The sequence below is a fragment of the Sinocyclocheilus grahami genome, unplaced genomic scaffold, assembly GCF_001515645.1.
Source record: "Sinocyclocheilus grahami isolate Dianchi unplaced genomic scaffold, SAMN03320097.WGS_v1.1 scaffold294.1, whole genome shotgun sequence".
Taxonomy (NCBI): Eukaryota; Metazoa; Chordata; class Actinopteri; order Cypriniformes; family Cyprinidae; genus Sinocyclocheilus; species Sinocyclocheilus grahami.
Genome location: NW_015505473.1, coordinates 113,089 through 140,837, shown reverse-complemented (window position 1 = coordinate 140,837; position 27,749 = coordinate 113,089). Strand labels below are relative to the sequence as shown.

The window sequence follows — 27,749 nt, the reverse complement described above, 5'->3', positions numbered from 1 at the left end:
GCCTGGCAGAGGCTGAAGGGCTTGGCTCAGCAAAGGCAGGGCAAGCTATTTGGTGCTGCTGAGGTGCAGCGTTTCAACCGGTGAGTTATTCAAGACATTTGTAATCACTACTATACAAATTTGGTGGTTTAAATGTGTTTAGTCACTGAAATTGTCTGTTCTGACCTACAGGGATGTGGATGAGACAATCAGCTGGATTAAGGAGAAGGAGCAGCTGATGGCATCTGATGATTTTGGTCGTGACCTTGCCAGCGTTCAAGCCCTGCTCCGGAAACACGAGGGGCTGGAAAGAGATTTGGCAGCCTTGAAGGACAAAGTCAGACTCAGCATATCCACAAACTCTATTTTTCTATCCCTCAATACAGACTTGCCCATCACATTTATACACTTATTATTTTATTGTTTTATTTATGTATATGTAATTTGTTGCAGAGATGTACAACAGAATGTGCAAGCATTGTACAGTCATTCAGTTTATTTGATATAGACATTCCGTTCTGTCTTCAGGTAAACACTCTTGGCGGCGAGGCAGACCGTCTGCAGCAGACACACCCCCAGAATGCCTCTCAGATCCACCTGAAAAGAGACGAACTCATTACCAACTGGGAGCAGATCCGTACCCTGGCAGCTGAACGACACACTCGGCTCAATGACTCCTACAGGTAGGCTAAGACGCACCTTTTTGCTTTTGATCACTACTTCAAATTGATTGGTTGAGATTTTAAACTCAGTTTACACTATGCTAGCTTGTGATCTCATGGCTGTCTTGCTTCTAGGTTGCAGCGCTTCACTGCAGATTTCCGTGACCTGACCAGCTGGGTGACGGAGATGAAGGCTCTGATCAATGCAGATGAGCTGGCCAACGATGTGGCCGGAGCGGAGGCCCTGCTTGACCGCCACCAGGAGCATAAGGTATTGAACTTTGAAAATCTAAACAAGTAGAGCAACATGGGAAAATTATGTTTGGATAGTAAATATAGGATCTTAAACCTTTCTTTCTTTTTTAAAACTGATTTGCTTATTTAGTATTGCACTTATAGTATTACTCTACCAAGGATGCTTGACATTGAAAGACCATAATGTCCATAATGTTTTACCAGGGCGAGATTGATGCTCATGAGGACAGTTTCAAATCTACCGATGAGGCTGGGCAGGCTCTGCTGAACACTGGACATTATGCTTCTGAGGAAGTCAAGGAAAAGGTGTGTCTGACCTTGGACCTGTGTTTTTGTAGGCTATTTTCAAATCATCATTCATGCATTTTTAATTCTAAAGTGAGAATCTGAATGACCCTCATTTTGTGTTTGTTGGTGTAGCTGGGCATCCTGTCTGAAGAGAAAGTGTCTCTTCTGGAGCTGTGGGAGCTACGCAGGCAGCAGTATGAGCAGTGCATGGACCTGCAGCTCTTTTACAGAGACACTGAGCAGGTCGACAACTGGATGAGCAAGCAAGAGGTACAAATTCATCTAGGCTTATGTTATGAGGATCAGCCAAAATACTTTCTCTGAATCGTGTAACACTTTAATTTTGTTTTCAACTGAGAGCAAAGATTTTAACATTTCAAACTGTTTTTCTCAAAGGCTTTCCTGCTGAATGAAGATCTGGGTGACTCTCTGGACAGTGTTGAAGCTCTTCTGAAGAAACATGAAGACTTTGAGAAATCCCTCAGTGCCCAGGAAGAGAAGATCACCGTAAGAAACCACAGCATGACATAAAATCCAAGGCCTGTTATAATCAGGTTTACAAATCTTACTCCGTTTTCTTTTTAATTCTCTACTGAAATATACAGGCCCTGGATGAATTTGCCACCAAACTGATCCAGAACAATCACTACGCCAAGGAGGATGTGGCCACTCGCAGAGATGCAGTAAGTGGAGATTAGCACCCTGAAACGTCCTTCATTTCAACCCTGCGAGCACTTTCCTCCCCTCAATTATTGCTGACAGAAGTGCTGAATCACTGGTAATACTATGACTTAAACACCTTTTTTTCTACTTCAGCTGCTGAGCAGACGCAATGCTCTTCACGAGCGCGCTCAGTTTCGCCGTGCCGCCCTGGAGGACTCTTTCCATCTGCAGCAGTTTTTCCGGGACTCTGATGAGCTCAAGAGCTGGATCAATGAGAAGATGAAGACTGCCACTGACGAGGCCTACAAGGTATGTTGTCCTAGAGTTGTTTTACACATTTGGAATCAATTGTTTATATTTGCTTCTTACTCTCACCCTCTATTCCTTCTCTGTCAGGACCCATCCAACCTGCAGGGGAAGGTACAGAAGCACCAGGCCTTTGAAGCTGAGCTCTCTGCCAATCAGAGCCGCATTGATGCACTGCAGAAGTCAGGCCAGGAGCTGGTTGATGGAAAACACTACGCCTCCAGCGAGGTGTCCACCCGAATGGATGAGGTCAGCTCTCAGTGGAAGAAACTTCTAGAGGCAACTGAACTCAAAGGTGAGAAAATGGCACAGTGTGACAGTACTGCCTATTTCACAGGAAGAGACAGTTGTCGGTAGTTAAAAACTATGTTTATCTGATTTATTATTGTTAATTATGAAACAAAAGGCAGATTTTTCAGTGATATCACATTATTTACTCATTCAGGGATTAAGTTGCGTGAAGCGAACCAACAGCAGCAGTTCAATCGTAATGTAGAGGACATCGAGCTGTGGCTGTATGAGGTGGAGGGACACCTAGCCTCCGATGACTTTGGCAAAGACCTGACCAGCGTCCAGAATCTTCAGAAGAAACATGCTCTGCTGGAGGCTGATGTGGCTGCTCACCAGGTAACAATGTCTGAATGATTTTCAAAGTAACTGATATTAGACATTTACCGTATTGACACGAATATAAGACAATGTTTTTTTTCTTGGAAATACATCTGAAAAAATGTCTTATATTCAGGGTCTAGACTTTGACATGTCAATAATTCACCCACAACAATAGGTGGCGCCAAATACGCATAAAACGAGTGTGCCATGAAATACGTAATGTAATGCGTGTTGTAAAGATCGTGAGTAAAAACAAAAGAAAAAGAAAACCTTACAGCTGCATGAGTCGTGACTGTCACGTTAGCCTGATGGGACCAAACTCCCTTTGTGATTTTAAAATGTAAGACAGTACCCAGATTTGAAGACTACAGTAAGATTTAACTTCTACTGTTAATAAGATTTTGGTAGGCTACTATTAGATGGATAGCCTAAATGTCCTAATTCAGATGGGCTACCTGTTTTTTTTTTTTAATGGTATATCAAAAAGTGTATATTTTTTAAATGTGATTGTTGGTAAATTTTACCAGTTTTTACCATACTTTCAAAACAAAAATTTAAATAGGAAAAATATGCAATATGAAAATAATTGAAGACAATGTGTTTTACTGAGAAAAAACAAGATTTGTTTTTTAAAAAGCCTTTTTCCAAAACATACATCTGGAAAAAGGGGGGTCGTCTTATAATCAGGGTCGTCTTATATTCGGGCCAATACGGTACACTGTTTCTTGTATGATTCTGTACAGCTGGCAGTGTTTGTTTTTTAGCATCTGAACTCATTCATCTTAACTCTCCTCTTTACAGGACCGCATTGATGGCATTACTATTCAGGCCAGGCAGTTCCAGGAGGCTGGCCATTTTGACGCTGATAACATCCGCAAAAAACAAGAGGCTCTGGTGGCACGCTACGAGGCTCTAAAGGAGCCCATGGCCGCCCGCAAACAGAAGCTGTCAGACTCTCTGCGCCTTCAACAACTTTTCAGGGATGTGGAAGATGAGGAGACCTGGATCCGAGAGAAGGAACCCATTGCTTCCTCCACCAACAGGGGTTAGTGTGATTAAATTGCATGAATGAAATCTGAAATGACTATAAACTGTTGATATTCTTAAAAACGATTTTCTCGTACTCTCTTAGGAAAAGACCTTATTGGAGTCCAGAACCTTCTGAAGAAACACCAGGCTCTGCAGGCGGAAATCTCTGGCCATGAACCCCGAATCAAGGCTGTTTCTCAGAAGGGGGAGACCATGATTGAAGATGGTAATATTTAATTCTTGCACTTTCATAAGACTGACTTTCTATTAGGCATCGGTTCAGAATGCCTTTAGTCATTATTCAAAGTAGAAACAATAAGTTTGGAATATTCATGTAAATAAAATGCTTTTTTCCAAATTTCAGGTCACTTTGCAGGGGACGATGTGAAAGCTAAGCTGCAAGAGCTGCACAATCGTTGGGATGGACTGAAGGGAAAAGCGGCCCAGCGTAGACAGGATCTGGAGGACTCCCTTCAGGCTCAGCAGTACTTTGCTGATGCCAATGAGGCTGAGTCTTGGATGAGAGAGAAGGAGCCCATTGTAGGAAGCACCGACTACGGCAAAGATGAAGACTCTGCAGAGGTAAACAAGAAAGAGGGCTGGATCTAGAATGAAATTAGTAAGAATATTACATTGCATTTTTACTAATATTTGAGCAAAAAATGCAATGTAAGGTAAAAAAATATATAAAATTTCGTCTCTTTTCTGATGATTGTTTCATGTAGCATCCCTTATACATCATAAGATGTTTAAAGTGCTTAATTGGCAGAAGTAAACTCAATTGCTTTTGTGGTGTCATCGCAGTTTTGTTTAAAAAATTGGATGGCTCTAAAATTTCAGTGTTATCATTTACAGGCTCTGCTGAAGAAGCACGAGGCACTGATGTCTGATCTGAGTGCGTATGGCAGCAGCATCCAGGCCTTAAAAGAACAAGCCGAGGCCTGCAGAGTAAGATCACAAAGAACTCTTTTGCATTGACCAAAAGGAAATAACACGTAAAACTTTTACATTTTATGGAAATTAAAATTTGGTCCTTTTTCATTGATTTAATCAACAGCAACAAGTGGCCCCCACTGATGATGAGACCGGCAAGGAGCTGGTTCTTGCTCTATACGACTACCAGGAGAAGAGTCCACGTGAGGTCACCATGAAGAAGGGCGACATCCTCACTCTGCTCAACAGCACCAACAAGGTGATTAATAGGGCACGCTACATGAGTTACTTAGCATGCCAGTTTGAATCCAGATGACTTTCTTGGACTTGTGTAAATAATATACTAATATATGTATCTTGTTCTCAGGACTGGTGGAAAGTGGAAGTGAACGACAGGCAGGGCTTTGTTCCTGCAGCGTACGTGAAGAAGTTGGACCCGACTCAATCTTCCTCTCGCGAGAATCTGCTAAATGAACAGGGCAGCATTGCTCTGCGACAGGAGCAGATTGAGAATCAGTAAGAGTCATTCTGCTTTTGGTTTTCATTCAAATGATTGAGGGCAGACTACTTACTTTGTCTAATATGCATTCGGGCTGTCAATGTCTCAAAAATTTGAGGCCAGAAAGAATCTTTTTTTGAAAGAAAAATTAATTGATATTTGTATTCGGCAAGGATTCATTAAATTGATCAAAAGTGACAGTAAATACAGTTATAATGTTAAAAAAGATTTGTTTCACAAAGACAATTTGTTCATCAAAGAAAAAGGTTCCCTGAAAAAAAGTATGTTTCCACAAAAATGTTAAGAAATATTAATTCATAATTTTAATTGATTGATGGCCCTAATGTGAAATTTTTTGTAATTATTTTTCAACCTTACTACTTACATTCCAACAAAATCATTTCTTTTTAACACAAAGCCTCTTAAGATCTTTGCATCTTTACTCTTCCTGCTGCTCAAATAAGGCATCTGTTAAAAACTAACTCTTAATAATGTTTCTGACCCCTCGTTACTCCTCTTTTTCCTTTCTTTCTTTCTTTCTTAATTTAAATGCTTGCATGTGTCTGCTTGCCCTGCCCTGTGGCAGGACTGTGGTCACCAAGGAGGTGTGCAGCGTATCTGTACGCATGAAGCAGGTGGAGGAACTGTGAGTAGGCCCGACCAATGTCATTTATTTGATCAAAGAAGCCTCCATCATTGCAAAATCATTGCATCCACATTCCCCTCATCCATCTTGCTGTTTTTCCTGCTTTAGGTCTTCTATAATTCTATCATTCTCTGTCCATCAGATCATTGTCTCATTCTTCCTCCTCTTCTATTCCATTAAGGGATAGACGTTCACATCTTTTCTGAGGATGTTGTCATTCTGAGCTTTTCCTTTTGTGGAGTTGGTGTCTAGATGTTTCACTCTGCATTTTCTATTGCTGACTATGCAAATTTCTCACTGTTAGATGAACCCCTGTCCGCGTTTCCAGCTTCTATTTCCTCTCCTAGAAAGAGATGTTTCAGTCCCAGTTTTGAGGTGGGAGTTGCATTAAAGTCTCTGATCTCTCTACGTAGGTATGGTACACTGCAAGAGTTTGGAGAGAAGAGGAAGGACATGCTGGAGAAGAGCTGCAAGAAGTTCATGCTTTTCCGTGAGGCGAACGAGCTGCAGCAGTGGATCAATGAGAAAGAATCAGCGCTTACTAATGAGGAGGTTGGCTCTGATCTGGAGCAAGTGGAAGTTCTGCAGAAGAAGTTTGATGACTTCCAGAAGGTATGTTTCTCATACACATTTATGACTCCTTTATCACTAGATGCTAGCATTGGCTAATAAGTGTCCACTGATTCTAAACTCTTGTATTTTTTATTGTTTGCTAGGATCTGAAAGCAAATGAATCTCGGCTGAGGGATATAAACAAGGTGGCATCTGAGCTGGAGTCTGAAGGACTGATGGCTGAAGAGGCTCCTGTTGTGCAGGCCCAGGTATAAAGAAAAACACTTTACACACACAGTGAATTTGATTAAACATACATTGCCATTGAAAGTTTGGGGTCAATTTTATTTCTTTGCTAGCATGCATTAAATGTATAAATATGATTTTAAAGACATATAATTTTAGTTTTTTTCAATAATTGCTGTTCTTTTGAGCTTTCTATTTATCAAAGAATCCTAAAAAAAAAAGCAGTTTCCAAAGAAATATTAGGCAACTGTTTACAACATTGCTAATAAAAAGAAATGTTTCTTCAGCATATTACAATGATTTCTAAAAGAAATGAAAATAGTTATTTTTAAATTGTAATATTTCACAATATTAATGTTTTTACTGTATTTTGTGTTTAAATAAATGTATCTTTGGTAAGCATCAAAAGAGTTCTTTCTAGAACTTAAAAATCTTATCGAACTTTTTGACAGTAGTATACATCATGATGTTTTCTAGATTTTGAGTCATTCCACTCATCAATTTTATGTTTACATTTAAACTTGGAGAGTATACATCAGAGTAGTATTCTTATTTATATGCCTGATTGTATGAGATTTATAGATTTGGTGATTTTTCCCCTTTCTCCTTCCGACCCTCCATTGCTTCATCACACCTCCCCTTCATCCCACCATCAGCAAGTAGAGATGCTGGGCTCAGCTCCTGGCAAGGTCATTATTGTTTTATACATTCATCTTGTCTCTATAACAGTTGGGGTGTCTGCATGAAACATACACATGAATATCTTTTTTTATTTTTTTTTATTAAACTGATTCTATTTATTTATTGTATATATTTCACAGGATGAAGCAGATTCCAAAGGTGCATCTCCATGGAAGGTGATATAGCATGCTGAATTTGAAATGCTTTAAATCTAATCTATTATGTCGTCTAATCTTGGGTCATTGAGATTGATGCATGTTTAGTTTTTATGCAGGGTCTTGTTTGACCAGTATGTCATCCACAGAGATGTTTGGTGACTGTGATTACAGAACAACAAGAGCAGTCTGGTTCTTGTAACTCCTCTTGTGACATTCTCTTGACTGGTGTATTTTTCTGTTCTTTTCCTGCCCTCTCTCTGTTTTTTGCACATTTTTTACTCAATATAGTCTGTTCGCTTGGCTGTTCAAACAACGGCCAACTTTAATACTATTAAGGTAAGATTCTAGGTTCTTAGTTTTAATCTTTAAATCTTCCCTCAACCAATCCCACTAAATCCTGCATTGTGCCCTGTGAACCTGGAGAACTAACTCATCGTGGTGGTCTTGTGCTCTTACCATGGTCTCTTGTTCCCTATGTCCTATTACTGAACCATCAACTGTGCGGTTGCATCCCCCTCTCTTTGTTTCCATTCATGAGTCTGTGTCAACCATTTGAAATAACTCCTTTATGTCTTCACGCCATATGTTTTGGTGGAGGTAAAACAGCCATTCTAGAATGCATTAACGCTTCTTTTTCAGTTTGTGGCCGATGCACCCACCCAAGTTTTCCATATTTGCTAACTGTCATCACTTATCCTATGTGCTTTAATGTTGTAGCCTTTCTGTTTATGCCACTTACCCATACTGTTACTTTTGCTACTGATATGTAGAGCAAAGTATGACGCAAAGGATATGGAACCATTTAAGTGGCGCTTTGGATAGTGGGTTGGCTGTTAAATTTCATGTTTCTGAATGTAGATTGCCAAAAAAGGTTTGTTTCTCATCAGTAATTTTATATAATTTAAGACGTGACCTCAGGGAGTCAAATCTGCTGTCAGGGATCATATCATTGTCTTAACTGGACCTATAACCTGCCCTCTGATTAGCTGCTAATGGTTATATGTTTGTGTATAGGAGCTGAACAACCGCTGGAGGGCCTTGCAGCAGCTGGCTGAAGACCGAAGCAACATGCTGGGCAGTGCTCATGAGGTGCAGAGGTTCCACAGGTACATATATGCCACTGATTAACCTCAAAATTATACTGTTATGTTCATGTTATACATGTGTGATGTGAGCCACATGAAGTGCAGAGGAATTCAGCTCAGTGTGTGATTTACAGAGATGCAGATGAGACCAAGGAATGGATCGAAGAGAAGAACCAAGCCCTGAACACTGATAACTACGGTCATGACCTCGCCAGCGTGCAGGCTCTGCAGCGTAAGCACGAGGGCTTCGAGAGAGACCTGGCTGCTCTAGGAGACAAGGTAAAATGTTAATTTTTGGTTTAGATTTTGGTTCATTCCTAACAGAACATCTGCTAAATATCTAGTTCAGTCATAAAACTTTATATGGCACAGCCTGATAGGTCCTTTACATGCAATCTGCCAAAAATCACATTATTTTCTACACAGCACAAGCTCATTGTCCTCTCCTGATTCTTTAGCCAGTGAGCTTGCTTGCTCAACATTTAAATACTGTAAATTAGTTCTGCTGCATGCTATCAGAGTTCCTCTGAAACCCTCCACCTCCCCCAGCACCACCTGTTTAGATTTGCTACATGATTTATATGTGCCTATTCATGCAGCAGCAGCATATCTTACATGTTTGCTCTGGTGTAGCAGGTGTATCAGATCTAGTCCACCAAGACCAAATACATTAATATTGTCATATCTGTTAACATGCTAAAACTATTTTGAAAGTTGTCATGATTTATATATAATTTTCTTCCTGGGGCAGGTGAACTCTCTTGGTGAGACTGCAGAGCGTCTGATTCAGTCTCATCCTGAGGCTGTGGATGTTTTCTACACAGCACAAGCTCATTGTCCTCTCCTGATTCTTTAGCCAGTGAGCTTGCTTGCTCAACATTTAAATACTGTAAATTAGTTCTGCTGCATGCTATCAGAGTTCCTCTGAAACCCTCCACCTCCCCCAGCACCACCTGTTTAGATTTGCTACATGATTTATATGTGCCTATTCATGCAGCAGCAGCATATCTTACATGTTTGCTCTGGTGTAGCAGGTGTATCAGATCTAGTCCACCAAGACCAAATACATTAAATATTGTCATATCTGTTAACATGCTAAAACTATTTTGAAAGTTGTCATGATTTATATATCATTTTCTTCCTGGGGCAGGTGAACTCTCTTGGTGAGACCGCAGAGCGTCTGATTCAGTCTCATCCTGAGGCTGTGGATGACATCCAAGAGAAGTGCACCGAGCTGAACACAGCCTGGAGCAGCCTGGTGGGTCGTGCTGACCAACGCAAAGAAAAACTGGGCAACTCTCACGACCTGCAGCGCTTCCTCAGTGACTTCAGGTGAGGAGGAGGAAAAAAGAGCAAAACAAACAACTTGGAGAAGCTATTTGACATCTGAGCAAAAATATAGAAGAGACTAAACAAATCTGTGCTTCTCTCTCCCAGAGATCTCATGTCTTGGATCAATGGAATCAGAGGGCTGGTGTCTTCAGATGAGCTGGCCAAGGACGTCACTGGAGCTGAAGCCCTGTTGGAGAGACATCAGGTACTTAAAAACTCCTATGATATGTACTTTCGCTAGTGAAAACTGAAATGTAATTTGAAATACATTATAAATTTGAAAATACATATAAATTTGAAATACATTTATTTCAAGCTAACTATACTACAAATACATTTACATATGTATTTATTAATAAAAAAATACTAAATACTAAAAAAAATACTAAACTGGTATACTTATTAAAGTCTGCTAAATTGGAACAACTAATTTTGTACTTAATGCATTTTAATTGTGCAGAAGTAGTGCTGAAGTCCAACTAAAGATATACTTGATTGAACTAAAGATATACTTGATATTTGATTGTGCTTTGCAAGTATACTTTAATATGAAATAATCATTGTGCACAAGTACTACTCCAAATAAAGTTGAATTATAATTTTGATACCAGTAAGTCTTGAGCGATATGTCAGTAAATATGTTAATAGATTTGAACTATACTTAGTATGAAATAAATATATTACTTTTTTACTAGGGTTGTTACAGTTGCTGTTTAGAAGATGAGTTTCCTTTGATAATATTTGACAAAATTCTGTTTAGCAGTGTTAGTCATAGTTTTAGTCATAGTCTTTTGACTAAAATGACATTTAGTTTTAGTCATATTTTAGTCATCTGAATTGTTTTTAGTTTTAGTTGACTAAATATCATAAGATTTTAGTCGACTAAAATCTAATGGGTTTAGTTACAGTGCATTTATTAAGCATTTCTCTAAAATTTTCAAACTCATAGGTTTGATATTAAGGTTTTATCATGATAGACACCAATTTAACTGTGGTGACACACAACATGACTTTGTTCAAATTAAATAAAACCACTTCTCATAAAGAACAAGAACATGGTCTTCTTTTTAATTAAATATCAATGGTTATATATAGGCTAATTATGTATTATTTATAGCAACTTGTTAACCATATTCTTCATTCTTTCAAGCAGACATATTTATTTCCATAAATAAGTTTAGATTAATCTTTAGGGCTACTAAAGTTTTTCAGTCAAGAGCAGTGCATGATTTTCTGTCTTTCTTTCGTTGCTTGCTTAACATCAGTGACTCGGACAATAGCAACTATATTAGGCTGCTATCCCTTTAAAACCGAATGCACAGCTGCAATGGATGCAATGTACTGATACACGTTCTCCCTACTGTTTACGTTCACTTAACTGTGTTTACATGAAAACTCGTCAAAACTGACAATTCCACATCATTTTGTGTGTAATTCTCCATTCATGCGAAGCGAGAGAGTACTCACGCGCTGTGAGACGCACTTTCTGTCTGTGCTTCAGTGTCTGCGCTCAGAAAACCGGACCGAATTGTGTTCTCTCTTGCATCGTCAGATTTATCCATATGTCTATTCTCTTACTCCCACATATTGAAATTTTTTTACGTTTTATGCGACGTGCAGCAAGTGTATGTTAGCTTATGTCCCACCGGTTCATATGTACGCATCTAACCTCCGAACCACGCAGCAGATTCGTTCTGAATGAATCTCTTCCCAAATCGTCCCTCCCTAACATTTTCGTCTCATTTTTATTCGTTGATGAAAATGTCAATAGATTTATGTCATAGTTTTTGTCATTCAAAAGAGTTTTAGTTCGTTATCGTCAGTGAAAAAAATGTCATTGACAAAAATTATTCGTCAACGAAATTAACACTGCTGTTTAGCCCATGAACAAATGTTAAACACTCACATATTCGTATTCTGTAGGAACACCGCACTGAGATCGACGCACGTGTAGGCACCTTCCAGGCTTTTGAACAATTTGGACAGCAGCTGCTTGCCCGTGGCCACTATGCCAGCCCTGAGATCCAACAGAAGCTGGAGGCTCTTGAACGGGAACGTGCCGACCTAGAGAAGGCCTGGGTCCAGCGCAGGATGATGCTGGATCAGTGCCTGGAGCTGCAGGTCAGCAAGGACCATGTTTACATTTAATACACAAAACTTGAACACTTGAAGATGGCAAATGATATCATATGTTTATTTTGTCTCCTGCAGCTATTCAACCGTGACTGCGAGCAGGCTGAGAACTGGATGGCAGCTCGCGAGGCCTTCTTGGCCAGCGATGACAAGGGAGACTCCCTGGACAGCGTGGAGGCTCTCATCAAGAAACATGAAGACTTTGATAAGGCTATCAATGTGCAGGTCAGCAAGCGCCACTGTGATATAAAGCAGTCAAACTTGAGATTATTTGATTTTGAATCTAGAAGTTATTTTTGTGATTAATTATTTAAATTTGTCTGTCCTCACAGGAAGAGAAAATTGCAGCACTGCAGTCTTTCGCTGACCAGCTCATTAGCGCTGACCACTACGCCAAACCTGAGATCTTTAATCGTCGTAATGAGGTCTTAGACAGGTCTGGGTTCTTCTTTTTGATACTGCTCTCACTGAGTGAATCTGTCCCATTTGTCATTTAAGTTAAAGCAGTATGTCCTTTTGACCTCCAGGTGGCGCCGTCTCAAGGCTCAGATGATTGAGAAACGCTCTAAGCTGGGTGAGTCCCAGACTCTGCAGCAGTTCAGCAGAGATGTAGATGAGATCGAAGCATGGATCAGTGAGAAACTCCAAACCGCCACTGACGAGTCTTACAAGGACCCCACCAACATCCAGGTAATGTCACATTTCAGGCATCACTCTCAGGACAGATATGTCAATATTTTTGCAGACATGCTATGTTTTATGTTTTAAAGGTGAATATCGCGCTTAAGTGTAACTTTGTAAATATATTAATAGCATAATACGTTCAAGTGCAAATTAAAATGTGTTTCTCTTACTATCCCCACCTTAACCAACCCCAAGTGTTTTATTATGTAGGAAATTAAACTGAAACTCTGTCTGTGTTCCCATTGTCTGTTTCTAGCTGTCGAAGCTGCTGGTAAGTGCAGTAGTGTGCCAGAGCTAACTAACCCCAATAGGGTCTCTCCACTTGTCCGTTGTCTCATTGTTTTTGTCTGTAAATGTGTATTTGAGTTCCGTATGTCTATTATGTGTCTCGCTTTGTACAGCATCATCAGTTGTTTGTCCCCTTCCCGCGCCCCATTGTTGCAGCATTTCATTTTTAATTGCTGGATGTGGCATCCATTTTCTTGTTGTGTTATTGAAGTTGGGATGTCTTGGTTTAAATTTGTTCCACACAATAAAGCTGAGCCTCTCACAGAGTTGTGGATCTGAGAGCAAATTTTGACAAAAAGTAGTATGCAAAGACACTTTTTTGGCCGTGTTCAGAATAGCATAGTAGAATTATATGCTTTATGCTTCCCACTGTTTTATGTACTACTGTGTGAATCAGAATGCATTACACATAATATAAACACATATACTGTATGGGATATAAACATATAGTACTGTAGCACTTTGCTACAATTTCATTTATTTAGATGGCTTAATGTTTGAAAATAAAGATATTAAGATAGTCATAAAAATTTGTTTTGTAATTGTACTTGTATACTGTAAAAAAAAAAGAAGAATTCTACAGTGAAATATTACATTTATAACATTTCTTACTTTATGATTATTATTATTTATATATATTCACCACTTCTTCTTTTTTACAACTACAAAGAAGCACAGCAAACCTAGAGCTTTTTCCTGTTATCACGTGACCGCTTTATGTTTCAGTTTTCATCCCAGAAATAATTGAATTTTTTTAAATTTAGTGTAAATTTTCTTAACTCTTTGTATCCTACAGTGTGCCCCTAAATGTAGGAAATCATCCAGATATTACATGCATACAAATATTTCCTAGTACATCTAATATGCATGTTGTAAAAGTAGTATGCATAGTACGTTAGTGCTATTCCGAACATAGCCGCAATTCTGTCAACCCAGAGAGAGAGACGGTGGAGAGGTGCTTTCAAACAAGCAATTCTGCTTTGCTTTTTTGTGGAATACTGTGTTAAAACAACAGATACGGTTACATGTGTGCTATGGCCAGAATCCATATACAGGTGCATCTCAAAAAATGTGAATATCGTGAAAAAGTTCTTTTTTTTTTCTTTTTTTTTTTGTAACTTGTCTTTAGATGAGATTTTTGACTTTCATGAGCTATAAGCTCTAATCATCAAAATTAAAACAAAAAAACCTTTGAAATGTTTTACTTTACATATAATGAATCTAGAATATATGAAAGTTTAAAAAAAAAAACTTTTTTTCACGATATTCTAATTTTTTGAGATGCACCTGTACAGTTACAGTACCAGCAGCCCGGCTTCCTTTGAGTGTATCGGCAAATGCTTTAGATAAGCCATTTGGAAGTGCTTTTTCCTTCTTCCATTCTCTCTGGGCGATATAAAATATTAAATGATCTCAGACAAAACACCCCAAGTCCTCTTAGGTTCCTCACAGAATTCATTGTGTGCTGGATGGTGTCCAGTTCATTTTATTGAATGCTCCATCAGGCTTTGAATGTGTCCTGTTCATAGTACGAGTTCCACGTTACATGTTTGGTCCTTGTTTGGTGGTTTGTAAATTCACAGTCACCTCACTTTTTTTCTCACAATGTACACATTGATGTTTTGAAAAGGTTTGCTCTTTCGTGGCTACAAATAATGATAAACTTTCACAAACAGTCTACACAAAGGCATACACATAAAATGCACAAACATGCGTTACAATAGCTTTGAATATGCACTGCTTTCACTGAAATTGAGTTTTTACACAGAGAAGTTTATATCAGTATCATGTGTTAGATACAAAACCAGCTATTGCTTTATCACAGCTGCACCCATGCATGACATCACTGTGTGGCTCAGTTTAGCTGTATTTCGCTTTCTTGCCACTTTCAGAGCAAGCACCAGAAGCACCAGGCTTTTGAGGCTGAGTTACACGCTAATGCTGATCGTATCCGCGGGGTGATTGACACGGGCAATGCTCTCATCCAGAGAGGTGCCTGTGCTGGAAGTGAGGATGCCGTCAAGGTAACAATTTTTGAAGTATTTCAGAAATAGGCAGATGGTGAGTTACAGTCTGTGCTCATTTTGCTGTGGTTGTGCTCACATTTGCTCTCAGGCTCGTCTTAATGCTCTGGATGAGCAGTGGCAGTTCCTCGTCAACAAATCTGCCGAGAAGAGTCAAAAACTGAAAGAGGCAAACAAGCAGCAGAACTTCAACACTGGCATCAAGGACTTTGACTTCTGGTTGTCTGAGGTATTGAGATATGACTTAGTAGCTACTTAGGATAGTTCTTGACTTAAATCTTGACTTAAAGGGATAGTTCACCCAAAAATGAAAATTTGATGTTTATCTGCTTACCCCCAGGACATCCAAGATGTAGGTGACATTGTTTCTTCAGTAGAACACAAACGGAGATTTTTAACTCAAACCGTTGCAGTCTGTCAGTCGTATAATGTAAATGGATGGGAATCACGGCTTTGAGAGTCATAAAACATACACAAACGAAACCAAATTAAACCCTGCTGCTCGTGACGATACATTGATGTGTAAAGACACAAAACGATCGGTCTGTGCAAGAAATTGAACAGTATTTATGAAAATCAGAGGTAAAAAAACAATATAACTACTGTTCAGTTTCTTGCACAGACCGATCGTTTTGTGTCTTTACACATCAATGTATCGTCACGAGCCGCAGGGTTTAATTTGGTTTCGTTTGTGTATGTTTTATGACTCAAAACCGTGATTCATTTATAATGTAAATTATCTATTTACATTGTACGACTGACAGACTGCAACGGTTTGAGTTAAAAATCTCCGTTTGTGTTCTACTGAAGAAACAAAGTCGCCTACATCTTGGATGCCCTGGGGGTAAGCAGATAAACATCAAATTTTATAGTTAGTTCATTTTATAGATAGTTCATTTTTGGGTGAACTATCCCTTTAAATGTAAAAGTTTAATTATATAATATTAATGATAATAATATCCATTGCACATTTTTCCTGTGCTTTTAGGTTGAGGCTCTTCTTGCCTCTGAGGATTATGGCAAAGATCTGGCCTCAGTCAACAATCTCCTTAAGAAGCACCAGCTTTTGGAGGCTGACATCTCTGCTCATGAGGTAGCTCTTCAGCCATACTGATCAGGGATCACTCATTTAGAGCATTACCAAAATCCAATATGTCTGATCAATGCTTGTTTTTGTGTTCTTATAGGATCGTCTAAAGGATCTCAATGGCCAGGCTGACAGTCTGATGTCCAGCAATGCCTTCGACACCTCTCAGGTTAAGGACAAGCGTGATGCCGTCAACGGACGCTTTGGCAAAATCAAGAGCATGGCTGCTGGGCGCCGTGCCAAGCTGAACGAGTCACATCGTCTGCACCAGTTCTTCAGGGATCTGGACGATGAGGAATCTTGGATCAAGTATGGTTGACATCATTCTGAGTGATCTATAATTTTTCACACTAATTGCATTATTTGAGGCTGTACACTAGATTGAATTCATTCTCTTCCATTAGGGAAAAGAAGTTGTTGGTGAGCTCGGAGGACTACGGACGTGATTTGACAGGAGTACAGAATCTGAGGAAGAAACACAAGAGGCTGGAGGCTGAACTTGGAGCACACGAGCCGGCCATTCAGGTGAGGAGTCACCTGCAACATGGTTGCATATCAGTTCACAGAAATGAAAAAGTCTCAAGTGAATCGTCATTCTGAATGCTGACAGTATTTTTGTGGCCTTGAAGTCTGTATTGGAAACTGGGAAGAAGCTGTCTGATGACAACACCATTGGACAGGAGGAGATCCATCAGAGGCTGGCCCAGTTTGTGGAGCACTGGAGGGAACTGAAAGATCTGGCTGCTGCTCGGTCAGTGCCGTATTTTACTATTTTACTTTTTTCTGGTCTATTTTTCTGATCACATTCAAAAGTTTGGATCAATAAGATTTTTTTTTTCAAAAACATTAACAAAAATCTTATGATTATGTAACTTATTACTTTATTACTTATTGAAAATTCTTTGGTTTTCCGGTTTTTAGTGGACAGAGGCTTGAGGAGTCGCTAGAGTACCAGCAGTTTGTGGCAAATGTGGAGGAAGAGGAAGCTTGGATTAATGAGAAACTGAACCTGGTCGGAAGTGAGGATTACGGTGATACTCTGGCAGCTGTGCAGGTGTGAAAAAATAAACCACATTTAGCTGATTATGGCTTGATCTTGGACACACCTTCATAATGCTTTTTATTTTAGCTTGTATCTTAAGTTTCTTTATTTGGCTCTTCTTTTTCAGGGCTTGCTGAAGAAACACGAAGCATTTGAAACGGATTTTACTGTGCACAGGGACCGAGTGAATGATGTTTGTTCCAATGGAGATGAACTTATCAAAAAGGTATAGTACAACTATTACAAAGTCCATATACTACAAATTTACCCCTTTGACCCTTTAATGCTTTATTATAGACAGTCCCTTTGAAGTAGGATGTGACCTGATGGCAATATCATGACATCATATTCGGGCTTTTTGTGCAGGAAAACCACAACGTGGAGAACATCATGGCTAAAATGAAGGCCCTGCGTGGGAAAGTGTCAGAGCTTGAGAGAGCTGCAGCTCAGAGGAAATCTAAACTGGATGAGAACTCTGCCTTCCTTCAGTTCAACTGGAAGGCTGATGTGGTGGAGTCCTGGATTGGTGAGTAAATGTTTCCTCTCATATGCATCAAACCTCATTTAAAAGAGGGTTTGATAAGAAATAACATGTTATTTTCTCTGCTTCTTTGTAATCTGTAACTCAAATGTGTCTTAGGCGAGAAGGAAAACAGCCTGAAGACCGATGACTATGGTCGAGATCTCTCCTCGGTGCAGACTCTGCTCACTAAACAGGTGTGACATAGCATATGGAATAATATAGCCATAGCACAGCATATCCATTTACTGCTGTAACTGACTGTTTTGATTCCACTCTGTCATAGGAAACCTTTGATGCTGGGCTTCAGGCCTTCCAGCAGGAGGGCATCACCAACATCACAGCCCTGAAAGACCAGCTGTTGGCTGCCAAACACGTACAGTCCAAGGCCATTGAGGCTCGTCATGCCACCCTGATGAAGCGCTGGAACCAGCTGCTGTCCAACTCAGCCGCCCGCAAGAAGAAGCTTCTGGAGGCCCAGGAGCACTTCAGAAAGGTGTGAAGAATGAAATTTCGCCTCAAGTCAGGAAAAATACGTTTTTGTTTTGTGTCTTTTAACTCTTGTTCGCTACTCCATCCAGGTCGAGGATCTGTTCCTCACCTTTGCCAAGAAGGCCTCAGCCTTCAACAGCTGGTTTGAGAACGCTGAAGAAGATCTGACAGACCCTGTAAGGTGCAACTCTCTGGAGGAGATCAGGGCCCTGCGGGATGCCCATGATGCCTTCCGCTCCTCGCTCAGCTCCGCAGAGGCCGACTTCAACCAACTGGCAGAACTTGATCGTCAGATCAAGAGTTACCACGTGGCCTCCAATCCATACACTTGGTTCACCATGGAGGCTCTTGAGGAGACTTGGAGGAACCTTCAAAAGATCATCAAGGTAATAATGGAATTCTGAAGCATGATTGAATGTGTATAAAGTAGAGTTAAAAAACTCAATAATTATATAAATATGATTTATAGGAGCGAGAGCTGGAGCTACAGAAGGAACAGAGGAGACAGGAAGAGAACGATAAACTCAGACAAGAGTTTGCCCAACATGCCAATGCCTTCCACCAATGGCTGCAGGAGACCAGGTACAGAGGACCAGCATGCACTACTTACAGTGCTGTGTTCTCTATAGTAGTATCATTAGAGTAGAGTTATGCTCGAGGTTTAAACACACCGCATGCAACACATTTGTTTCCATTGCATGACATCACACACACATTTGTTCGCATTTGATCAAGCTTTCCTGATCTCCATGTAACTTTCTTAGATGCCCATTTTCATTCGTGTCATCAACTGTTTTTGTGACTACAGTCTTTAAGTCATTGCCTGCTTTGCCATGTTGTCTGTTTTGGTGTGATGAAAGTTTTCACATTGATCACACAACTTAAACCCACCTGGGCTTGATATGCTGCAGCAGGGCTTTGTGCTGGTCACATTTTCTTTTTATGTGAGTGTTGAGTAGTGGTGTTGATGTCACCACTCAATGTTTTAACTGTTTCTTTCTCTCTCCCTCCTCTATTTGTCTCTCTTTCCCCATTCCTTCGGCCTTCTCGCTGCTACCCTGATGCTTGGGATCATTTCTCTAATCAGGACATACCTTCTGGATGGGTTAATATCACATTTTTTACTCTTTTACTATAGTATGTTTGTGTGAGAGTGTGTATGTATTGTTTAATAGCATTTAATGGAACCATTATGATAGAAACAGGTTAGAATAGAACAATAATTTGGATAGAAATAATACAGGGTGTCTCAAGAAAAACTTTATCTCACTTTACTTATATTTTGCGTATTTTATCGTATGTTTTTACTATATATTTCCAGATGTATTCCTTTCTGTTTTTCACACTCTTTTTCCATTCCCTCTTCATCTCCCACCTCCCTCGTCTCTGAATAGCATAGCCTATCGGAGGGTAATCCGTGTCTATCAGTATGAAGTCGATGATGATCTTTCTGGAAGGTCTTCTCCCTTTTTTTCCTCCTCTGATTGGCCTCTTGCCCCCTCACCCCACACCTTTTGGGTTTTCTTCTCCTCATGCACTCGAGTCTGACCCCCACTGTAAAGGCTCTGTGTGTGTTCAATTCCCTTTTACTAACATTCACTGCGATGTGAGGCTTTTTTTTTTCTTAATCCAACAAGCCTGGCTACATTTGGCACTGATGTTGAGGAGTGTGAACACTTCATCTCATTCTTTAAACGTTTTGTTTTTTCCATGTTTCAGTTATTTGTTTTGTTTTTTCTTCTTCATTCTGAGGAAAATGTTCATGCACCAGATCCAGGGTGGAAACTGCAATGTGATTTCCATGATTGAAAAAGTGCTTGTAGACATTTTCAATATCCTGATCTGAATTCAAACAACTGTGCATTGACATTTTTTGGACATTTATAATATGGCTAGTCGAGTCCAACTCTGAATCGATTTTGCACATTTTGCTTTTAAAAGTGTGCAAGACAAAACTAAAACTAAGCAGTGGTACAAATATAGCAGTTTCTAACCCTGTTGACAGCAGCCCTAATCAAGCATGGTCTGGATTACCATGGATATAATTTGACTTCGTTAGCATGACTTTGGTTACTGTAGTTGCATTCTGGGGTGGCTTATAGTTTGTACTCCATATCTACTACAAAATTGGTAAGTCCCATTATTATGTACAAAAAATTCAGGAAGATGCAGGTTACAGAACTAGATGTAATGGTTATGCAAACCATTTAAACAATATAGTATAAACTCATAGTCATATATATATAAAAAAAAATACCTTTTTAAGGTCTACTCTGCCCAATACAATTGGTTTTGTTCTTTGACCCAATAAGTGAGCTAGTCTAGTGAGAGCCGCCCTTGTAAGGTGTAGACTGACATGTGGAGTGAGTGAGATGATTTTGGGTGGATGTGCTATGTGCTCTCGGGCTCCTGCTGCTGGTTTCATCACTCTGTGTGTGGGCAGGTCCTGCATGGTGGAAGAATCTGGAACTCTAGAGTCACAGCTAGAGGCCACCAAGGTGAGTTTGAGAGCACTCGATGGATAATTGAGACCCGTTTGGTGAAGCTGATCGATTGTGAATAACAAAATGAAGCATTAGTGTATTAAATAATATCATCAATAGAATATTGTGAAATATTATTACAACTTAAAATAACTTCTATTTTAATATATTTAATATTTTAGATGGCAAAGCTGAATTTTCAGCTTTTTCTGATTATTATCTACGGTGGCCCAGTAGTGCACAACACAACAAAAACAAGTCGCAACACAACAAAATTAGCACAACACACCAGAAACAAGTTGCAACACAACGAAATTAGCACAACACAATGGAAATAAGCCACAAAACAACAAAATTAGCACAGCACAATGGAAACAAGCCGCAACACAACAAAATTAGCACAACACAATGGAAACAAGCTACAACACAACGGAAACAAGCCGCAACACAACGAAATTAGCACAACAACGGAAACAAGTCGCAACACCATGAAATTAGCACAACACAACGGAAACAAGTCGCAACAAAATGAAATTAGCACAACACAATGGAAACAAGCTACAACACAATGGAAACAAGCCGCAGCACAACGGAAACAAGTCGCAACACAACAAAATTAGCACAACACAACGGAAACAAGCTACAACACAACGGAAACAAGCCGCAGCACAACAAAAACAAGTCGCAACACAACTAAATTAGCACAACACAATGGAAACAAGCCGCAACACAACGAAATTAGCACAACAATGAAAACAAGTCGCAACACAATGAAATTAGCACAACACAACGGAAACAAGTCACAACACAACGAAATTAGCACAATACAACAGAAACAAGTCGCAACACAATGAATTTAGCACAACACAACAAAATGAGTCCTATGGATTATGTTGTGCACTACTGGGCCACCATAATTATCCATGTTGAAATTAATATAATATTTAAACTGCTAAATATTTTTGTGATGCGAGATACATTTCTTTCAGGATTCTTTTAATGAATAGAATGTCTAAAAGAGCAGTATTTATTTGAAATAGGAGTATTTTGTAACATTATGTTTTTACTGCCTTTTGATCAATTTAATATGTACTTGCTGTATAAAAGTATTTATTTCTTTAAAACAATTACTGACAGCAAACTGTTTGAGCGGTAGTGTGTATTATATAAAAAAAAGTAAATATAGTTTCTTATAAAAAATTGCTTAAGAAAAATCCCAAAAATTGCATTTTATGTGCAAAATGGTAAATTCCAGGTCTAGTCATACAAATTGATCAAATCCTAAAAATATATATATATTTTTTTACAAATCTAGTTACGTTGAGCTCTAAATTATTTCATCTGCAAGACATTTCAGTACAATATATATAGTAAGTACAATTTTTTTTTATATAGTCATGCTGTTTTTTAGTGAAACATTGCTGTGTGTGTCCTATTTATATAAAGTGCTTTCCAAATATCCATTCATTATAAACTACTAGAAAGTCATGGAAAAAATCATTGGAATTCATTGTATTAACATTTCACTTGAGAAGTCTGTAGAAAAGAACTCATTAAAACAGTTGCATAAAGTTTAAACCCTAGACAGTAATAGACACACTGAACTATAAGATGCTCTGTTCTCATGTCTTATCCCTCTGGTTTTCCCTGCAGCGGAAGCACCAGGAGATTCGTGCCATGCGAAGTCAGCTGAAGAAGATCGAGGATCTGGGTGCAGCTATGGAGGAGGCGCTGATCCTGGACAACAAATACACAGAGCACAGCACCGTGGGTCTGGCCCAACAGTGGGACCAACTCGACCAACTGGGCATGAGAATGCAACACAACCTGGAACAACAGATCCAAGCCAGGTGACACTTCTCAAACCAGTCCTTAATATTTTTTTATTATAATATATGATATTATATTATAACGTTTTTTATAAAAATAAATTTTTATCATAATACAATTTTGTTGTTTTTTATATATTTATGTTTTTATTATTGTTATTTAATAGTTCATTTTGTAACATGTAATTTTACTTGTTCTATTTCTTGTACTCCTCTTTTAGAAACACTACAGGAGTAACAGAAGAGGCCCTGAAGGAGTTCAGCATGATGTTCAAGTGAGTAATCCACTTGAATGAAAATCAAATCGCAAATGCTAAACTCAAGCATTCTTGAAAATGTAACAAATGTTTGTTTCTCAGGCATTTCGACAAAGAAAAATCTGGACGTCTCAATCACCAGGAGTTCAAGTCCTGCCTGCGGTCTCTGGGCTACGACCTGCCCATGGTTGAAGAAGGAGAACCAGACCCAGAGTTTGAGTCCATCCTGGACATAGTGGATCCGAACAGGTTAGAAACATCATCTGTGGATGTGCTAAATATTCTGTGTTCTTTCTGTCATGGAGCTAACATCGGTTTGTTTTGTTCAGGGATGGAAACGTGTCCTTGCAGGAGTACATGGCCTTCATGATCAGCCGAGAAACGGAGAACGTGAAGTCAAGCGAGGAGATCGAGAGCGCTTTCCGTGCTCTCAGCGCCGAGAACAAACCTTACGTCACCAAGGAAGAACTCTACCAGGTACCATTTACAACTGGTATTGGATCAATATCAAACTTTTGGTCTCTCTTTCATGTTTGGTGTTAGAAAGTTGGTCTTAATGACCTTCTGTGTGTTTACAGAACCTGACGAAGGAACAGGCAGACTACTGTATTTCCCATATGAAGCCCTACTTGGACACCAAGGGCCGCGAGATCCCGTCAGCTTTCGACTTTGTGGAATTCACCCGCTCGCTCTTCGTCAACTGATTCCCCGCCCCCTGCCTGCCAGTGACCAATTGGGATGCGTTTTCCCCCCTTCACAAGAACACACAACCAAACTGCATGGATCTGAATTGAAATTCTCTATAGCACCCAGTATAGCAATATCTGTATCTTGCTAACACTCTTAACCCTGCGTATTTATCTGACACTTCCTCATGCTTCACTGACAATAGTGTAGTGGATCTGTCTGCATTTTATTGTGGTTGTTTTAGCTGTTAAGTGCTTTGCTTTATTTAACAAACCTATAGAGAGGATATGCTGTAACATCACCCATGAGCCTGCAGTGTGCTTAAATAAACGCTACTGGTTATAACTGGAAAGAGATGTCAGTGTTTTTATTTTACGGTGTAAATGTACAATTGAAGATACATAAAAAAAAAGAGTTTTAAGAACACTCGAGCAAGACAGTTTCTAATGACAAAGTTAAAACAGACTCAGTCTGCCACCTCATTGGCCAGCTGTTCCAGCATTGCCATCTCCTTGGCACCTTGTTCCGTTAACTCGGCACTAAGCTGCCAGATGTTGATGCTACCATCTGCATTTCCCACTGCCATCAGATTTGTGTGTTTGGGGTTGAACTCCAGGCAATACCTTGGCTGACCTCTTGTGTTCTGGTCAATTGTGGCAACTGGCCTTAAAGACCTTCGACCCAAATCAAACATTTAAACCAGTCCTAAAAATTATGGAGGAAAAAAAAAAGTAAAATGGTAAAAATGTAAAATTAAGGAGGAAAAAAACTTAAAAATAAAAATATAAAAATTGCAGTTTGGAGAATTACAAACATCTCGCCCTGTCCTGTGGCTGCAGCAAAGACTAGAGGGCGTGTGGGTGACCACCACACCCCAAACGTATATGAATCAGACACCCGTAGAGACAGATTCCTAAAAAGCAGAAACACCAGATGTTACAATTACCAGTTATCCTTAAAGTAGATATTATACTAAGTAAATAAAGCACAAAAAAAATACCACAAAGCTCACCTATGGAATGGTGAGAAGTGGATTGAGTGCACTGGGCCCCCTCGTGTTGAGAAAGAGAATTGCACTGGGGCCCGCAGTGTCACGCTCTCACCATCAGGGGGCACTGCTGCTACTGTCTCACTGCTGAAAGAGCATTTGGGCACAAGGCCTCCCTCTTGAGCCCACCAAGAACGTGTCCAGGTCCCACGGGGAAAGTGCAACAGAGGTTACTCCTATATTGGTGATACCTGGGGTCTTCAGGGAGAGACAATTGTATTATTAGAGTAAAATGCGCAAAAATATGGCATGGTCACATTTCATCCCAAAATCAAAAGATTATTATTATATTTATATATTATAATATATTATATTGCAATGTGAAAAAACAGCATTATAACAGTAAAATAAATATTGCCATAATATATATAAATTTCCTTACAAATGACGTACTATATAATTTTTATCGTCACATACCAAGGTTATAGCTAAAAAGTAGTTACAAATAAATCATTTAAAAAAAAACATTTTTGTTACTTGTTATAAAATAAACAGTAAATGAACTGATGTACAACAAATAAATAAAACTTATTTTATTTCAGCTAGTTGTCAAAGCAACATTTCTCATTTTAGTTTTACCTGATGTACTAAAATAACTAAAACTAAATAAAAAAACAAATAAAATTCATTGAATTCAATTATTTTTCTTAAATTATAATATCTATATAGACGTATTTAAAAAAAACAAAACAGACAAAAACACACAACACAAAATTTACCATGAAAACAGAAAATGCAAAAAATAAAACTTATTTCAAAATATTACAAAAAAAACGATAACATTGTCTTGATATAAAAATAACATTGTCACATTCTATACAGTAATAAAAATTTGGTCAAAAATGTGTTTATCATATGAAGTAAAAAAAAAAAATTTAATCAATGTAATTTGCTATATTTTGAGATGAAATATAACTTGTATATGACAGGCTTTTTGAGATTTAACAGGCCATGAAAGTTATAATTAATTAGCACATTCCTTTTCTCACTCTGATTTATGTGTGAACATTACAATAACGATTAGATATCATATCTAAACTGGATTACATTAATTTGTGTAAAAACCATGTGGTTCATTAGGGTAATACGTTCATTACATCATCTTCACAAAGAAAAATGCACAGATTGCAATTTTTACAAAATCATTTTTTTGACAAGACCATACTGTGACCCACTTTGCTTGCTGCTCCACTCTGAGGCACTTGCTATTGAACAAGAGCATATCCAGAACTCAAGATGAGTTTGGCTTCAGCTCCATCAACAGTCCACAACAGAACTCTTCCTCCTGACCCGGCGCTCAGTAAAGCCCCTGGGACCCAGCTGACCTGTGCACACAGAAATACTCTGCATGTATGACATGTTTCAGTCACAGACATTTTATTTAATAGGTTAAATACCTGATAAACTGGTTCACGGTGAGTATCTGCAGACATTCCCATCTGAGACTGAATGAGGTCCTGGGAGTGGCTGGTGTCCCAGACCAGCACCTCACCACTGTACAGCCCCCCTAATGACACCATAAAGAGGACCACTGGAAATGAGTTTGATGAAATGAGCCATCAATATTTATTTGTCCCTAATAACTTAAGGTTTCGATTCCACTTAGGAATATAATTGGCAAAAACTGCAGTATGGAAATACTTGGAGAAAATCACTTGCACAAATAGATTTTTTTTTTAGTGAGACTGTTGATATATACTGTTTATGTATATTAAATTTTGGCCAGTTCAAAAGAACAGCATTTATATGAAACATATATCTTTTGTAACATTATAAATGAATTTACTGTCACTTTTGATCAATTTAATGCATACTTGCTACATAAGTTTCTTTCAAAAATAAAATCTATCTATCATCTATCTTTAATAGTGGTAGTTGTTTTACTGCCTCTAATATTGCTTATTTAAAATTAGCTCATTTAAAAACATTGCATCCAAACAGGATGATTTTTTATTTCTGTATTGTTTAACTGACGCAACATGATGGAAAATAATTTCACAATGCCAAAAAATGTTAAGCTTAAATTTCTTCATGCAAATAATTCACATTTGATGTTTTTTTTATTTTCCATTTTGAGGTAAAATATGAACCTAGACGTGTATGTGTGTGTGTGTTTCACTCTTTAAGATATATTTTTTTTTAATGTAAAGCATTTGATTTTGTAAATGTGTGTCCATACCAGCCACTACAGACGGTTTCAGAGGATGGAAGCACAGACACATGACTGGAGTGACCACGTCTATGATCACATCCGGCCGCTTTGGGTTCAGCTTCTGTCGGTCCAGGTTCCACGTGCACACATAAGCCTTCTCATTGCTCCAATCACCATCATCCACACTAACCCCCCAAAAACAACATTAACATTACGAGTCCAGCAGGTGGTTTTATGTGTCTGTATGGGGAAAGGGCTGTTACCGGCCAAATCCACAGCCTATGACGGAGCCGGTGCAGTTCCAGGACACACTGGTGACTTGCAGACCCCTTTCCTGAGCATCAACATGCTGAAGACGGTACATGCAGGACACCTGTGCAAAGAAATCACCAAGTTGTAATACAATTATTCATATATTTTGCATTCAAGGCTCTCACCGACTCATTCTGATCCTCCCAGTTCACTTCAAACCCATCAAAAGCATGACTCTTGGAGTTCTTCAGCAGTTCTTTGGTAACTACGTCTTCAGCTCTATGCAAGAAGTCCAGCAAGCCAGGAAAGTGAGATATGTTTTGATCTAGAGAGAGTGTTTGACTGATCTGCTCTTGTGTCTGGGTGCTGTTGTCTAACACATCTTTGGCTTGTGTTTCAGCCTCTGCTGTGTGAACTGGAAGAGTTTGACAGCTTCTCTGGGCGGGAATAAAACACAATATACATCATCACACAAAAGGACTGATGTTTTTTCAAGTGCATGAATATTCTGGTTAGAGAAGGTAAGTAAGGTTTTTTTTACCGATTCTTGTGTTTGCTGATGTGACTTTCTCCATGTCGATTCAGCAGCAATTAAATCAAGAGTTTCATCCGTGAACATGTTTAAAATGTCTCACACTTTATCTCAGAAAAAATAAGGTATATGTTCATATCTCTATAAATTGTTTTGTCTCAAGACGTTACAGTTAGCTTTGAGCTAGCGATTATTTTTTTCTTAAAGCACGATTTTTCTGGTTAGTCATCATATTTACAAACTGTTTTATGTTGGGCGAATCAATATCTGCTTCTGTGATGGGAAAACACTTCTTATCGATAATTTTGCAAGC

At 39.0% G+C, this 27,749-nt stretch overlaps 1 protein-coding gene and 1 pseudogene across 5 annotated transcripts; one reads left to right on the top strand and one right to left on the bottom strand.

Annotated features, from left to right (window-relative positions):
* LOC107600910 (spectrin alpha chain, non-erythrocytic 1-like) lies at positions 1-23,804 on the top strand. 5 transcript variants are annotated; one of them, XM_016292890.1, is made up of 52 exons: positions 1-80; positions 172-316; positions 508-662; positions 777-912; positions 1,101-1,202; positions 1,317-1,454; positions 1,581-1,691; positions 1,790-1,867; positions 2,001-2,156; positions 2,244-2,448; positions 2,599-2,780; positions 3,567-3,810; positions 3,898-4,020; positions 4,159-4,376; positions 4,650-4,742; positions 4,852-4,986; positions 5,095-5,243; positions 6,286-6,484; positions 6,589-6,693; positions 7,327-7,359; positions 7,492-7,527; positions 7,798-7,845; positions 8,524-8,615; positions 8,729-8,873; positions 9,745-9,926; positions 10,032-10,131; positions 11,850-12,047; positions 12,138-12,284; positions 12,392-12,495; positions 12,587-12,749; positions 13,000-13,014; positions 14,924-15,055; positions 15,147-15,284; positions 16,044-16,148; positions 16,243-16,451; positions 16,547-16,667; positions 16,772-16,893; positions 17,064-17,196; positions 17,312-17,410; positions 17,551-17,710; positions 17,825-17,901; positions 17,991-18,200; positions 18,286-18,582; positions 18,666-18,778; positions 19,284-19,301; positions 19,591-19,653; positions 20,640-20,694; positions 22,333-22,529; positions 22,730-22,783; positions 22,868-23,014; positions 23,095-23,242; positions 23,344-23,804. In XM_016292890.1, the coding sequence occupies exons 2-52, from the start codon at positions 218-220 to the stop codon at positions 23,467-23,469; spliced, it is 6,615 nt and encodes a 2,204-aa protein (XP_016148376.1). In that variant the 5' UTR covers positions 1-80; positions 172-217; the 3' UTR covers positions 23,470-23,804. The 5 variants fall into 5 exon arrangements, with proteins under 5 accessions (XP_016148376.1, XP_016148374.1, XP_016148375.1 ...); XM_016292888.1 differs by lacking the exon at positions 7,327-7,359 and adding an exon at positions 5,813-5,872; XM_016292889.1 differs by lacking the exon at positions 7,798-7,845 and adding an exon at positions 5,813-5,872.
* Positions 23,673-27,702, bottom strand: LOC107600911 (WD repeat-containing protein 34-like; annotated as a pseudogene).
* Between the last annotated feature and the right edge of the window lie 47 nt (positions 27,703-27,749).